Below are 16986 nucleotides of genomic sequence, written 5' to 3'. Positions count from 1 at the left end.
AATGATGTTCGAATGTCTCATATACACACTGGAGACAGATACAAGACACCCAACATTACAATATTTGATTCACTCTGCTAGGTGAGAAATCACAAGAGAAAATATGTGAAAACGGGTGGTGTTTTACTTGTAAGTCACAGAATGGAGAGGAGCGACACTTTAGATAGCAATTTCCCGGTTACAAAAAAGTGTCTCTTGTTGTAAAATGCAACAGAAGATTGCAATCACCGGTCTCTCCTTGTATATACCATCAAACAATAATAAACCGGGATACTCTCGAGAGTGCGAAAAGATAGTGCGAAAATTTATGAGATGATGGAATGAAAATGTTTTTCTTCATACGAATGATAAGAGATTTCCCTTTATATTGGTAAAATGGTATTTTATCTTTAGTATGGATGGTGAAGTTTTAAATTTCCGGTAGATAGGTATATTTTACAGTGATCAATCTCCTGGGTGAATAATTTCCGAGAGAGAAACATTAATTCCCCGCCAGAAGTCATCGCGATATGTCCAATTCTGCACGTTAGCGAACGATCGAGTGTTTTGGTCGTAGGCAAATTAAACAATTTACAAATTATCTCCAATCACGCAATCTCACAAGCCTTCCAACAACCAGCCATGGAATTCCCTTATCTCCAATGTGAATTTTGCTTTGGAAGAAAGATGCATCGCTCGACACAGATAAAAGATCACTTGCTGCAAGCATGACTTTTTTTTCCTTCGCATCGCATCTCGTGAATCTTTGTATTTTTTTTTATTCTACCTCCTCCTCCCCTACCTCATTCTGGGATGTGTTTGTGTAGTAAAACCCGGTGTAGAGGCTGAACGAGAAAATTCCACTCATAATGTCTCAATTAAAATCAAATACTAAAATCTCTCTCTGGGGCCAAAAAGGAGTGCTGTTGTGAAATCTCTGGTGAAGAACTTAATCGATTTTTTTTTAAATCAGGCATGAACATTCCATTTCAACCAGCCACCAATTAATTATTCTCCAATGGTAATTTATTCCACGTGATACAAAAGAGTGTTGAGGGAGCTGGAGAGTGTGAGTGCGAAGAAAAAGTGCTTTGTGGATTCGCGTGTGCAAAGTGACGCCGCTCCTCAAGTTTATCCATCGTGCCAAGACTATTGAGGTGAGCCATTGTACGGTCAGAGGTGAAGAAGGTGTTTCGTGTGACATGGCTCTGTATCCGACACTGATGGAGACGCTTCTGGCGAAGAAGATTGAAATGGCTTCACAGCAGGGTGGCGCTGGTCCGGGAGGAAGTCGCCTCTTTCGTACTGACTCTCTGGACTCCACCAGCAGCATTGGTTCCCTTGGATCTCTGGCGCTAGGAGAAGATGTTTGCCGCTGTGATGACTGCCTTTTGGGAATTGTAGATCTCTACACAATTAGCCCAGTGGAACAAGCATTAGCAAAGAAGAAGGTACATTAAAATTATCGACAATATGCCTCCCACCCAGTAATATGCAAATTCGAAAAACATCAAGATCAATCGAGAAAAAAACAGTTTTTTTTTTAAATTTTATTTTCAGTTTTTAATTAACTTTATTTTAAAAGACGCTAATTTATAGTTTTCTATTTGTGACATATTCGTACTGTTTGAAATAGTTTCACGGATTTTTTTAGTCTTTAGATTTAGCGACTTGACTAATACTCTAGGGAAAGACTTTCAAACTTCGCACACATTCTGGCTTCGAACACTTGATATTTTTCCTATATTCTTTTGCTGAATCTGACTTATTTTTTTTTTCAGGAAATGTGTGAATTAATGCTAGATATTAAAATATATTGCCATAGATTAATCAGATTTTTAAAGAAATATGGGAAAAATATGAAATGTTCGAAGCCAGAGTGTGTGCAGAAACTGAAATCCTTCCCTATATATTCATGGTACCAAAAAAGTTTCCCAACGTTGAGAGCTCGAAATTAAAAATTTACCTTTTCTCTATAACGGACAGATTTCTGACAGGGGGAAGTGGGGCACCTTTAAATTCGGGATTTTTCTCCGAGCTATGTTATAATGTAATTTAGCTTCTCAATCTGTTTGTGCAGCTAAATTATATCACGATAAGGCTCAATTTTATTTAAAAATATGTGAAAAATTCTAATTTCAAAGGTACCCCACCTTTAAAGGTGCCCCACTTTCCTCTACTAAGATATCGAATTCTAAAATTTTTGACTTGTCAAATTTTGCCAGGTTCTCTTATAGTAAGAAGCATTATTAAGAGAAAGACGGGTTCAAATTGTTTATGATTCAGGCACACCTTTCGGATTACGAAAATTATATGAAATCAAAATTAGATTGATACTAAATCTAAATTGAATTTATTGTGAAATTCAGAAAAAAGAGTAAGAAAGAATTAGATAGAATAAACAAAACGTTTAAAAATTAAAGAGATGTAGGGTAAATGTGCCGAGTTTCGGCAAGCGCCAAAGACTCAAGTTTGAAATGTAATATCTTTAATAGAAATTGATTTTTTTTATTACTTCTTTTTAAGGAGTGTTGCTTAGAACTTTGTGGACAGTTTATCGTCTTTATTTACTCCAAAATCATTCTTAATACATTTTAAAATGAATAAAAATGTAGACATAGCTTTGGTGCCCTATTTCGGCCACCTTCATTCTTATAGTTCCTTGCCCTTTAGGAATTCTTCCAATGCCTTTTGCCTACATTTTTTGTTATTCTTTGGCATTGTATAATCTCTAGAGTATGTAAAAACTAAAAATTCATGGAAATTCGAGGAACAAAAAAGGTGGCCGAAATTGCAAGCTGGCTGGAATTTGGCACACTTACCCTATGCTTTAAGTTGAAAAAAATTTTCCAGATCTATAAAGGGTTTACTAGAGGTGCCGGAGTCATTAATATTTATTTTTGAAATAAATTCATTATAGAACTAATCGAATTCACTCTAAATCTAAAGTCCACAAGAACCATTTTGAATATTGCTACTATTAGAATTTTATCGGAAAATGATAGATTTTTAATAAACTTTAAATTTGAAAAAAAAACCATTTGACATCTACTTTAATTGTCTGAGAAGTAATAAGGGGAGTGGGCCATCTATGAATTGGGGCAGTTTTGAAATTAGTCTTTTTTCTCCTATTTTTTTTTATTGCACTTAAGCCTTATCATGATCTAATACAGCTTCGCAATTAGTTCTATGAGTTAAATTAATATCATTATAAGGTCCAGTTTCATTTAGAAATTGGAGAAAAAAGCTCAGTTTCAAAGCTGCCCTAATTCAAAGGTGCTGCACTTCTCCAAACTAACTGAGAATATCATCATAGAATGATCCTGTCATGAAATGTTTTTTTTTAGGAAATGAAAGCTTTTGTAAATAATAATATTTTGATTAGTTTTGAGAAAATTTTAAAATACTTCTTTTATGGTTTTGGATTTTGGTTTCTTTGCAGTAAAGAATTTACTAATTAAACCCATAAAAACTAACTAAAAACTGTTCAAAAATTTTGATAATAATCTATTAAAATTTGCGAGACATTAAGTGGAATGAAAAGGAAATCCCAAAAACCGATTCTTCGTGAGAACATCCTTAAGATCCAATTCAATAAAAAATGCCATAAAGTGTCTCAGGTTGTTTACTACAGAGTGCACTATATTTCAATCCCTTCCTCATGTGACCATAAAGGCAGGTGAGAAGGGCAATAAAGAACATTAAAGTGCATTTGATTACGTTTCAAAGAACATTCCGTAGTCTGCACACAAATTGCTGCATTGTCAATTGGTGGCGACAGAAAGTGCATGGAGAGCAATTTCATGTCGCAGAAATCTCAATGTTTCGTCCCATTACGTGGTCTCTCCTCCTCACCCATTTTAGGAGGGCATTAATAAATTCTCCAAACACAAAAACTCTGTCAATGTTCTATTGACAAGAGAGGCTTTTTAGTGCACATTGGGTTGGGTATATGTCTTTGTGGTGAGTCCAAGAGCGGACAATATATTGACTTGATGAAAAGTCTAATAATGCACTATAAGAGTGGGCAAATTGTACTATAAAGGAATCTGTTCATGAATGAGGGAGAATTTACAGAGTATGCACAAAAGCTTGTCCTTCCTTTATAACTCTTCTATATAGTTCTCTCTACACAGTAAGTAAATGATTTAAAGTTAGGTCAGAAAAATTTTATTAAATCAAAATACATCAAATTGAAATCACTCAAATTAAATTCAAGTAATTTCAGTTGTTATATTCAAGGAACGAAGAAGAGTGCAAAACTGTGTGATAATATTGAAAATATCAGAAGGAAAGAGATGTGATTATCCTGATCAATAAAAATTTGCTGGTGCCATAAAACACTAAATTTATTCAGCAAAAAATCAAATATGGGTAATAGTAAAATTAGAACTTTAAAAGCAGTGAAGCCAACACGTACGTACACAGTAAAAAAATGTGTAAAATTTTACTACTATAATAGTGCAAAACGATCATTTTTGTTGTTTAATTTAAAAATATTTAAAAAATGCACAAAATTTTGATAATTTATTGTCACGTGATTGAAAATTACCACTATTATAGTTGAAAAATTTTCAACAACGTTGTTTAATTTGAAAATGTGTAAAATTTTAACACTATAACAGTGTGAAATCGGATAAATTAATTATTTAATTGCGATCTGTGTAAAATTTGTTATTGTTATAATCATAAAAAATTTTCAACAATGTTTCGTGATTTAAAACTGTTTGAAAAATTCTAAAAATTACCACTATTATAGTATGATTACAGTTTTCACATTATTATAGTGTAAAAAAATACACAACTTTATGGTACTTTTTGTCACATGATCAAAAATTAACACTAATATAGTTTGAGCATAATTTTTAACACTATTATAGTGTGCAGCCTTGTGTATTTCAACCAAATTTGTTGAATTTTTAAACAAAAGTTGTTGAATTTTTAAACAAAAGTTGTGTACGAATTGTTGAATTTCCAATTAAGACTTATACTTCAGTCGAGATGCTTTTCATTGGGCAAAAGTCATATACACAGTAAAAAAATGTGTAAAATTTTACTACTATAATAGTGCAAAATCGACCATTTTAGTTGTTTAATTTAAAAATATTTAAAAAATTGTGTAAAATTGTCGAATTTTCAATTAAGACTTATACTTCAGTCGAGATGCTTTTTATTGGGCGAAAGTAATATAGAACATCAAATATTTATATGCAAAATAAGTATATCGTGAAGATCCGAGCATCAGATGTAATCATTTCGCATTAGGGGGGATCCCGAGTACAGAAAAAAACCAATAAAAATGTCTAAAAAGGCAAAAAATCAAAATCTTCGAAATGAAAAGAAAATTCAACAATAAACAGAATTCAACAATTTTTAAATTCAACAATTCCAAATTCAACATCTTGAAATTCAACAACTTTAAATTAAACAATTTTAAATTAAACACTTTTCCAAATTTAACACTAGTGGTGTGAAAGATTACACACTATAATAGTGTTAATTTTATTTATTGTGTAGTTTAGCAAAGTAAAAAAGTGTTTTTAATTTTACCTGCAACAATCTTAAACCATCATTTAGAGCCATTTTTGCAAAGAATGATTTTTTTAATAATGTTTTACTGGCCAATATTTTTTTCGAAACGATCAAATTTAATTTTTTATTCATCTCTGATAAACCATTAAGTATACTTAATAAAAATTTTGGGATTTAAAGAAAAGAACTCAAAATTTGAAGGCTAACTATAGTTAGCCTTCAAATTTTGAGTTTTTTTCTTTAAATCCCTAAATTTTTATTAAAACTTCCACTGTTCCTACTTAAGTTGTGCGTAAATGATGATAATATGTTAAAAAATACTTATAAAAAACTAATAAAAAATCCTTAGTAAAGTTCAGGACGCGCAAGGGACTTCGAGAAATTTGGTGTCCGATGTAGCACACTAAGCCATATCTTTATTTTTATTAAATTGAAACTGAAATATCTGAAGAGCGAAAAAACCGTTAGATACCTATAACAAAGAATAAAAATATTACATTTAAAATTAAGTTCATTGGGACTTACATCCAACATTTTTGAAATTTGCGCTGATCCCCTAATGGTAGAATTATAGTTAAGTGTATGAATTATACCATCTTCAGACATAAGGCTTATCCAGGCTTAACTGTTCTAATCTCTTAATACGCGAAATTTTTGTAAAAAGTTTCTCACGGGTAGAGTGGCAGATAAAGGTAATTATGAGCTATTAGTATATTAAAAAATCTTTGCAATTGTCACAAATGCTTTTTGTTTAGAAATTTAAGATTCTCAAAAACTGGGCTAAATCTCAGATTTAAAGACAGCTTTAAATTCTCTTAGTAAAAATTTAATTAACAAAATGTAATATATTACTGATCAAATTTAATTTTTTGTTTAAAATATATTTACCAATGTTTACTGTGTACACTGTGTACAACTGATAATCAGAGAGGTGGCGTCCAATGTACGTTATATTGAATTGGCACACGTTGCATTAAAACTTATGACTATCTGATAGTGCAATGATTTGCGTAATTTGCTACAATGGCAAAATTGCCATAGAAAAACTCTACACAAGAGATCCATAGGAATGCACATTGTTACCTACAAGAAAACACGCCCAATTGCCTCTTTTATGTTAACTGTCGGTGACTGCACTTTTGGTCAATAATCGTAAAATTTATCCCCTTGCCTTTTAATATATGTTCTTTAATCGACATATACAATCAACTTTGAAGTATTTCATCGTTACTTTGTAACACTTTACAGCTTCCCACTTTTATTTCAGAAAGAATAAATTTTTGTATCTTGCTGAGTGCATTAATGTTCATTTTCCGTTAATATGATCGTGCATGTTGATCACATCGATCACACCTTTTTGAAAGCATCATCGATCGATGAGTATCGTTACTACTCGTAGGATGGCGGCGCTCGCGATGGGGATTTTAAAATTTTAAAATGTTAACAGATATGAGGGATCATTTTGAATAAAAAATAAAAAAATGCAAAGATTAATTGTGAGAAATTTCTTTATTTGCATTTGTTTATTGTGGCATTTATGCATGGATTTTTTTCAATTGTATAAGATGTATATGGAGTGTGTTTTGGCAAATATTTGCATAATGTCACACAGAAATTTATTTGAGAAACACCAGAAGAAACCTTCAATTCTATTAAATTGTTTTCCCAAGTGATAACTTGAGAGGTGTCTCTTTTTGCAAATAAATAAACATTGTCACAGCAGTTGTATGTTGGGAATGGCACTAAATTGCTACATATATAGCAAAACTTGTTAAATATTGTCCAATGTAAATTCTTTTAACTATTCCACTCATGGACTGTGTTACTTGTGATTTCAATATATTTTATAGTTTGGAGCAAATATATTAGCGATCAAGCGCCACAATGTAGGCAGATATATACGTGGGGAGGAGGCAAAATATGCGATCACTGTAAAATTAATTTCCACTATTTATCGTGGTTTCGAGAGAGTGTGGTCTCTATTACGTGTCTCACTATCATTTTAAACAACTTCTTTAACAAGGCAGAGAAAATGCACAAATTATCATTTATACTTCTCCCTCCTGGGCGATCGTGGTGTGTGTGTGCACATGATCATACACCTTATGTTGATGATCGTTTGTGGGGGGAAATGAATAATTGCATGAGAGTGAGAAAATTGTTGTGCGATACTCTCCAGCAATTCCCGCCACTTGAACTTTCCTGGGCAGCACCACCAGCGACTGGTGGCAGTTTGTGAGTAGCACGCGCTCGAGTCAGTTTGCACAAGTCTGTCGAGCGGCTATCACCGATCGCGATCGAGTGTCTCTCTGACCACAGAAGTTTTGAATTTCGCACGTCAGCACAAGTGCCCGGGTTAATCGGTGGAATCGGAGTGTTATTTACGGAAATTAAAAAGGAAAAAAAAAGACCACAATGAAACTTTATGTTTCTTAAAGAATGTAATTTGGAATTATAAGAACTGTGTAAATAAGAATTAATTAAGGTGGTGCCTCGTATTTCCACCAGTGTGCTCACAAATTACAACACAGAAATTCACTTGAGGCTCGTTATCACACTTTCTATTGTTCTAACACACTTCATTTACAATTCCACTTTGGATTAAATTTTATTGGGCAGATTTAGGAATTATATATTTTTGAAAATTAGAGAATTGTTTTTGGGATCTCTTGGATCTGTGCATTAATTTTCTTGTTATTCTCATTTTGAGAGACAATTCTGATGCAATTGTTTGATTGTTTGCCGAATCAACGTGTGCGATATATATCTTTTCAGCCGTCACAGTAAAATCCTCCATATCACAAGTTCCCCCGATGAGGATCATTAAATGACGAACGGTAGTTTTTTTTTCATAAAATTAATTGCCAAAATCATTGTGGTGACTGTTTTTTTTTTGCAGTAAAACATCATCTTAGAAAAAAATATACTCCGTAATTGCTTTCAATTCGTCTTGATCGCTTTGATATGACTTTTATTTGGACTTTAGCTGTAATTCATCTCACATTGAGACTGTATGAACGGTATGAACACAAAAAAAAGAGCGACTTTGCACACGAGATATGTTTGATAAAGCAACTCATTAAATGTTTTCACGATCGCCACTGAAGTCATCCCAGGAAAGGTGAATTTTATCGCTTATATACATTTCAGGGTATAATAAGTGGTCGTTGATGTGATTGGCGAGTGAAGAGATAGTGCCACAGAGGAATTTGTCCATAGACACTTTAATATCACATTCTCAATGCTTTTATGGATACTTATATGAGACATAATTAAATGTGGCATTTGTGAATTCACAGCATCTCTATGTCGGACTGCAACTTTATGGTATTTTAGTAGTAAAATTGCATGGAACATGCACATGATCGATTTGTCTCTTTGGAGAGAGTATCTTAACTTGAACACTCAATATCTACACGTTTACAGTAACGATTAGAGCTTTTTAGGTGTGATTCTTTCATAATCACAGCTATTTTTAATTAATCTTTCAAATTGATTTAATTTTTTATGAAAATATCAGGAAATTCTGCAATTTTGCCTAAGATATTCCACATAGTTCTATGGGGAAAATATTATTAACAATGTGTGCACCACTTAGGGAAAGTGGGCACTTTTGAATTGGGACACCCTTAAAATATTGTTTTTTCTCCTATATTTTTTTTTAAAATGGAATTGAGGTTTATTGTATTGTAATTTAGCCTCATGAGCGGTTTATGAAGCTAAATTATATCATAGTAATGTCCAACATCGCAGAAAAAAACTATTTTAAAGGTGTCCCAATTCTCCCTATTACCATATTATCTGCCTCTTGATATAGTTTCCAAAATATAAAGGCAAGGGATTTAAACAGTAAAATGTTGATACAATCAGAGAAAATAATTGCGTTCGAATATTTAAAAAAAATCAAAAAATTAATTAAATTTATATATATTTATCAACAAAACTTTAATTAAGATCTGTATTACTTATTATTTCAGTTAATTTTAGTAAAATAATAAATTTCGGAAATGGATGTGAGTATCAGCAATATCACTTGGGTAATACGAGTTTATATATTTCATTTTTAATTGCTAATTTGTTTAATTTTAATTCGAATGAAAGTCTGATCAGCAGCGACGTGATAAGAAAGCAATTTTCAAGTCGTTTTTTTTCAATAAAAAACGACTATGACGACATGAATTATTCTCAAAAATTCACATTTGTAGGACAAGAAAATATTTATCTAGGAATTGCGTTATTTATTTGCCGATAAATAATATCCTAGAGAAACAAGGGACATAATTAGTTTGAAGATGATGCATATTTTATAGTAAATGAGTCTAGAAAAGAAGTTCAGCTGCGTGAAATTAAAGAGCCTTTTTTGCTGATTATATTATTCATTTTGAGAGAATTAATTAAATTAAATATAGAATCCAAAAGCTGATTTATAAATTTGCAACATTTTAAAAATTTTGTTTAAGATATCAGTGTGGTTTTTAGATGTCTCTAGATTAGTCCCCTTTTTATATAAAATTTAAACAGAATAAAGTATAATCAATCAGTTATCAATCATTTTCAGCATGTCGCAGAATTAAAAAAAAATAGATTTAATGTTCCGGGTAGGCAGTAAAATAGTATTATTTTAATCACTAAATAAATAAAAATTTATTAGGGAATTATCTCATTAATATTTTAAGAGAATTAACATGATAATTGTTGCTAAATTGCTTACATCAAAAGCGTATAATTCTTGTTTTTATAAGTTTGTTTGCCAGACTTTAATTAACATCGTTATATGAAAAGCTAGATTTGACCTAGGAAGATTGGAGTAAAAAATTAACGAGAAATACAAATAAATCAAGAAATAAATCAAAATTTTATAGTTTTAGTATAAAAAAACATTTTATCTGCAATTAATGTCTTTCAATATTTTAATGTTCAGTGTGACATACGAAGACGATTCACAAAATACGCTATATCATATAGATTATGTTTTTTCAAAAATTAGAAAATAAAACGTTCGAGTTGATTTTGTTAGTGTTTATATTCTGGATTAATGTTTTAATTCCTTATTTGAAACTTTTACTTACTGTTCACAACGTTCAAAACATCTCAGTAATTTTTGTTATACTAATTAAGAAAAAATAAGATATTATACCAATATCTTGTTACAACTTAACCTATCGACCGTTTTTGGTCGTTTTTCCTAGCGTGCTCGATTAAATGATATACCGCGGTAGATAGGATACTCAACAAATTTTTCATACAAAAGAGGAAAAGATTGGAAATTAAACAATGAAAAATATATACATGTATATTTTAAGAAATTCATAAAGTTTGACAGTGACGTTCCGTTTAAATGCGTATTTTTAAAAAGTTTTTAAACCGGTCAATTTGACCTGTCTTGGTAGGTTTAGTGTTAAACAAGTTCAATTCAATATCGATTTTTTTATTTAAATTTATTAAAGTAATATTGGGTTTCAGTTGTAGCCGTGATTTTATACCTGTTCAAATCACGCCAACAAATGGAAGATAGAGGTTCTAAAGGTCCTCGGCTAAAAGCCGAATCATGGAATGTAAAATGCCTAAATGTTATTTTGATTGACCTAGCAAAATTGTTCTAATAGAATAGGCAATAGTAGTGTATAAGGAAGAATCAATCTTCAACTGCAAACCTGTAAAACCGTGACATATCATATTTACAATCAATTTTTTACGGCTGAGGTGGACTATCGGTTATGTAGTTCAGTCACTGAGGACTTGAAGAATTACAGTTCAATGAGTATGAATTACAGTTCAATGAAATTACTTTCCCTTCGAGCGTTCATGCCTTCGAATAATGTGAATTTTATTTTAGTTTTCCCAATAGACTTATACATTTCTATTAATTATTGGTTGGCTTATCATCAATTGTTGATAATTCCATGATAATTTAGTGTAAATCTCTTACGAAAAACAAAATAAATTAACATTGTTCGAAAACATGAACGTTCGAAGGGAGAACACTTGCCCCTAAGTTAAGAATATCATTAAAATCCGTAATGTAATAACCAATTCAGTCAAGTGGAAAAAATTAAAATCTATTAATTTATTCTTTTACTTCCAAGTTTATTAAACAAAACTCAAGAAACATTTTGCAAAAACTTAAGCCAATAAATCCTTTCAATCCTTTGAGATCAATATAATTCAGATTATTTTTTTAAATTTTAAGGCGGTTTTAGTAGTTTATACAGCTGGTAAGGAATTAGAAGTAGGGTGAAGTGGGGCACTTTTAAATTAGGGATCGTCTTGGGCTTTTTTCTACTATTTTTTAAAATGAAAATTAACCTTATTTCTGATATAATTTAGGCCAACAAATCAATTACGAAGTTAAATTACATTTTATGATAAGGCTCATCAAATCTGCTCTAATTCAAAGGTGTCCCACTAAGGTAGTGAATTAAACTGTGAATATGAATATTTTAAAAATATTCTGATATCTGAAAAAATCAACTGTATTTCATATGCGACTTTAAAACAATAAAATTAGGCTTCTTTTATTGTTCTACTTCTTCAAATATGCTGAAATTATATTAATTTAAAAAAAGCTTTACCTTTATTACAAAGACACTACACAAATCGATAGTTTAATCTTATTTTTCATTTAAGGATTAGTAATTTATGTCTAATCAAAGTTCAGTACATGGAATAGGGACAGTTTCTTTAACATTTTTTAATATTTAAAATTCTGAGAGAGTATTTTGCGAATATTTGTCTTTTTTATTATTCTTTATAATAGCGAAAACCATTTGAATATGTATTAAATACGATTATTTATTTGTTTTTATTTTTTCTATTAAAACACACTAAATACAATCTCATTTAAATACAAGATAGTTAAAAGAATCTTCCTGAAGAATTATTTTGTTAAAAAGAATTGGGTTTGTATAATGACGTGGAAGAATCTTACGAATTGAAATTGAATTGAAAAATTATCGACAAGGAAAGCTGTGTCAATTTTATTAATTTGTACGAAATTAGTTACTTCATAGTTATTCGATCAGAAAATCAGTTATTTCCAATTATTATTTAGTATTTTCGAGCTTAAAAAGTTTTTCCCAAAAAATTCCACAAGATGTGTTAATTAAACTTCTATGTATCTCGAATTGTCCGTTGGTTTCTTGAAATTTGTTGGGATTTTGTGGCCTTTTTTCAGAGAGTCTTGTATGAATATGATGTTTTAACATATTGTTATACGAGACTTGTTGATGAAAGTGACGTCTTCTCTTAAATACCCCTTTCACGCCATACTATATGAATTAAATGAATACTAAAGATATATGCGATCGAACATTTGATCAGAGAGATCATCAATTTTTGCAAATACAATAGGAACACCTCCTCTTCCGCCCATGACGAGGAGAGCCTAAAATTTATGACTCGTTTGCGTGCGAATTGACTAATTTATTCGCAGAATAACTGCCAAATTGGATGAATCATTAATCAAGACTACCAAGCATGGGGTCCCGGTGTGATGTATGAGCTCCATTATACTTTTCTTGTGAAAAATCTGCATCGAGACACACTTCTTCTGGTGCGGTCTGGCTTGGGAAAAATTTAATATTCAACTTTTATGCATGGTGCACATTTAGAAAACAGAAGACACTTCCATTGTACACACTTAGTAAGAGGGTATTTTATAGCAACTGCTAGGAAAATGATCATTGAATTTATTGAGCAATAAATTGGTGAATTGCATGTGAATTAGTCTATGGAGAAATATCTTCTTTAATGCATGAGGGATTAGAAAACCACCCATAAGATACTCAATCTTGTCTGTTGGGACTTTTGCAATAAAGATCGTAAATAACAGAAATGCCTCAAATATAGTCACAAGCTGGTGTCAATGCACAGAAGTAAGAAAATTATGCTATTCATCTGATTGTATAATGCTATTATTAATGGGGTCTGTTGCGTTTGAAAGATTTATATCATTCCTCCTTGTGGAAGACTGAAGTGCGGTTGTCCAGGAAAAATTGTCACAAAATATTGCATTACCAGTAAATATTTTCTCTGGTTTATAAGTTATTATGTTTTAGGAATTTCGGTCAAACAGGGAGAGTAACAATGTACAAGAGAGGGATGGTGAGAAAAATCTTAGGCGTACCATAGGTACTGAGTATAATAATTCAATTTTAACCAGTATGATTAATTGTAAGAAATTTCACAACACTATATAGAAAGCAATTCGTGTAATCTTGGGGGTATTTACTAGAGAAAATTCCCGCACAAACATAAATCAGTTTAACACTCACTTGCAATTTATTATACAATTTAAATGCAGGTGATGCACATTTTACGATAATAATACATGAATTCATCTCACTTTAGTGCCCACAAAAGTACCACCAAGTCAGCAAAATTGGCTGTCTGGGCTGGCAAAAATTGAAGATCGCGAGAGTTGTGAGGGAAAAAAACTCCACAAATTGCTCTATTGATGTTAAAATGATGGGGGTATACACGTAAAGTGAAAAAAAATTGTATTGAATATATTTCTTTAGTGAGTGGAGAGGTGTGTCTTCATCGCTCAATTGAATTGATCATTTTAATTTGCACGGGATGAGGACTTACATCGGATGGAGATGAATTTGAGACGTAAGAGTGATCGTTAAAGTGAATTTAATGACGAGCCTCAAGCTGAGATTAAAACGTTCATTTGGCACTCAATTGATTGATTGCACTCTGATGCTCCATGTGGAGGGTGTTTGTTGTTTATGATGCTCAATGGTGGAAATTATTGATTAGGCATTTAATCGATATAGCACATCGCGGAATTTTGCTAATTGATCGGAAAAAAAGAGTGAGAGACAGTTGGAATTCCGTTACATAATAATTCTGTGGAAGTGTGCTCAAAGAAAAGATAGTACGTAGATGCCAATTCGTTCCTGTCCAGTTCTTTTAGTTAGTGAAGATTACGACAAGATGAGCTGCCGAGAGTATCACTACAAGGACGATGAATGTGTCAAGGATGTGGACAATGCTGATGTTGAGGATGATCATGAAAAATCCAGTAGTCGAAAAGCTCCCTACACCAGAAAAAAGAGCTCTTCGAATATGTACAGAAAGGCCAATGCAACGAATGAGAAGCCAAGATTTCTCATTCCACACACAGGACACTCAGCTCATCAGAATTCCTCAGGTGGTCTGAGGAAGCAACTCCTATCACGACGTACTCCATCGCCATCTTCGCCACTTGGTGCCAGTCTCTGTCCAGGATATGATCAATATCAAATGGCTCTGCTGGAGGTACCGATGCCACGAGACTTTGGAGATGCCTCCAGTGATGATCTCAGCTCTGAATGGGATTCCGATGCTCCGGACTATCGATTCCCTGTCAAGGAAATTAAGGTTAAAAGACTCTTTCTCTCTGACTAATGATCACCCTCCCTTCGCTCAGGTGATTGGCTGTTATACAGCTAAGAGCAAAGATCATGCCAATTAGTGGTGATTTTTTTTTCATCCTCCTCGCGTGAATAAAATCACGCACATTCCCAAGCACTAAATTGATCTCTTAACTTAAGTGCCTTGAAACATTCAATTTGCCTCCCTATTACTGACTGGCTCTGGCCTAGTTCAATCCGGGTACAAATTCCCTCTATAACACTGCCTTCGAATTTTGTCATATGCGTCATGACTTTTTTTTCTAGAATATGTGATCAAACTCGAGCACGACACTCTTTCCGGAGTGCGAGAAAAAAGTATACCAAAGTCTTACTAGAGTTGATATTTTATAAATAAATATAATCTTGTGCTTCCGATCTCCACATACTCGAGATGAACTTTAATCGCGCCGGCACTCTCTGTGGCAATCAATTTTATGACTTTTGAAAGCACAAAGTCATGTTTTGATTTTTCTGCCTCATCAAATATACTAAACAGAATTTTCACACGAAATCGTTTGTAAGTAGAAAAAATTGATGTAGCATAAGGAATTTATGTTGAAACATTTGCTAATTTAATATCTTTATGCAAATTAATTGAATAAGTAATTTTCAAAGGAAATTGGATTAAGGGGTATGCTAACAATTTATTCAAAATTGAGAATTCAATTAGGGTGGAATGCTACTTCAGTTACATATTATTTTTTAGTAATAACATACAGTAGACTCTCTCTCAATTGAGCATTTGGGGCAAAATATCATCCGGTTTATCGATAGATTTAGGCGTCAAAGCCTTTGAAAATTCCACAAAAAGCGCTCAAATATAAATAATCACGATAAAATAGGAAGAACTACAGCGAATTTGAGCGAATTAGCTTCATAATTAAATGTGAAAATTGTCAATAAAATTTTTCTCCTGATTGAAAAAGAGCCGATTGAGTGAGAGTCTACTGTACTCGTATTTAAACAAAGTTTACTTTTAGCCCTTAAATGAGGAATGGATTACCGGTGCCGTAATCAAAAATTTTTCGGATATTTAGAGGAAAGATTAATTTAAAATAGTAAGAATTTTTTTGAGTTACCGGTGACCCACTTGTCCTTAATACGGGCTTCAGGCTTAAATATTAGGTGGCTTATCTTCTCTAATTGCTCATCAGACAATATTTTTAGAAAAGATTTGGAATTGAATATTAAGGGCAAATGATTCGTTTGATTTTAAAAACCCATTATAAAATTGTTTGTTGTTTAGGAATTTGAGTCCTTCAGAAATTAGGCTAAACCTCCAGTCTGAAACATGCTTAAAGGGTTAAATTAAATAGTAGATTATCTATTACCTTTTAGCGGAAAGTAATTAACCCTTTAAGAACGAGTGGGACACCGATGCCCCAAAGTCAAAACCGATTTTTTTTTACTATAGAAAATTATTTTGTCCTCTAAATAGTCTGAAAAATTGTTTTTAGTTTTAGGACACCGGTGTCCTATTCGTTCTTAAAAGGTTAAGATATGCATAGACAATAAGGGCTTTATTTTCTCAATATGCTATCCAAGTATTCTCGGGAAGTCTCCCAGAATAACTGATCTAAAACATACAAATACAAAATTTTATTTTAAAGTATGAAGAATTCCAAAACTTACAAGAATATACAACATTAAAGTAACCAAAAATACCTCTTCCACCCTATATCGTTCGGAATTCAAAATATTGAAGAATGGGTGATCTTTAGAAATTAAAATATTCATTATTGAAATGTAATAAAAATTTGGACTTCTATTAAGCCCCATTTTGTCCTACTTCAATACTTTGAAAGTCCTGTAAAAGAAAGATTAATCACTTTATTTTATTGTTTAATAATTTTTTTAGCACTTATAAAAATCTTCTAATGCTTAATGATTATTCGTACCAAACTCACGATTTTTTAAAATAATATATGAAATATTTTGAAATTACATATTAACCATTAAAATAAAGCTTTTGAAACTATTATTAATCCTTATGCTACAAAATTGATAAAAGCTTCGAAAAACGAATAAAATGAATTGTATAGTCTTAATATAAAATCTATGGATTTGTAAGATT

At 31.9% G+C, this 16986-nt stretch overlaps 1 protein-coding gene and 1 long non-coding RNA gene across 11 annotated transcripts in view; both read left to right on the top strand.

Moving 5' to 3' along the window:
- Window positions 1-1166: 1166 nt before the first annotated feature.
- The window catches only part of LOC129810317 (inositol-trisphosphate 3-kinase B), a 35690-nt gene continuing 19870 nt past the window's right edge, over window positions 1167-16986 (top strand). Inside the window, exons 1-3 of one of the 10 annotated variants that reach the window (XM_055860702.1) lie at window positions 7724-7952; window positions 14031-14124; window positions 14275-14877. In XM_055860702.1, the coding sequence (XP_055716677.1) occupies window positions 14401-14877 (477 nt within the window). In that variant the 5' untranslated portion in view covers window positions 7724-7952; window positions 14031-14124; window positions 14275-14400. Of the gene's footprint in view, window positions 1431-7706; window positions 8056-14030; window positions 14125-14274; window positions 14878-16986 lie in introns of those variants that run through there. The other 9 variants (XM_055860699.1, XM_055860693.1, XM_055860697.1 and 6 more) reach the window with 9 other exon arrangements.
- On the top strand, window positions 7996-10761 carry LOC129810319 (uncharacterized). The gene is made up of 2 exons (XR_008752724.1): window positions 7996-8348; window positions 8411-10761. It is a non-coding gene; the product is annotated as an uncharacterized LOC129810319 (long non-coding RNA).

The sequence above is a fragment of the Phlebotomus papatasi genome, chromosome 1 (genome assembly GCF_024763615.1).
Source record: "Phlebotomus papatasi isolate M1 chromosome 1, Ppap_2.1, whole genome shotgun sequence".
Taxonomy (NCBI): domain Eukaryota; kingdom Metazoa; phylum Arthropoda; class Insecta; order Diptera; family Psychodidae; genus Phlebotomus; species Phlebotomus papatasi.
This window is presented reverse-complemented; position numbering and strand designations above follow the sequence as displayed.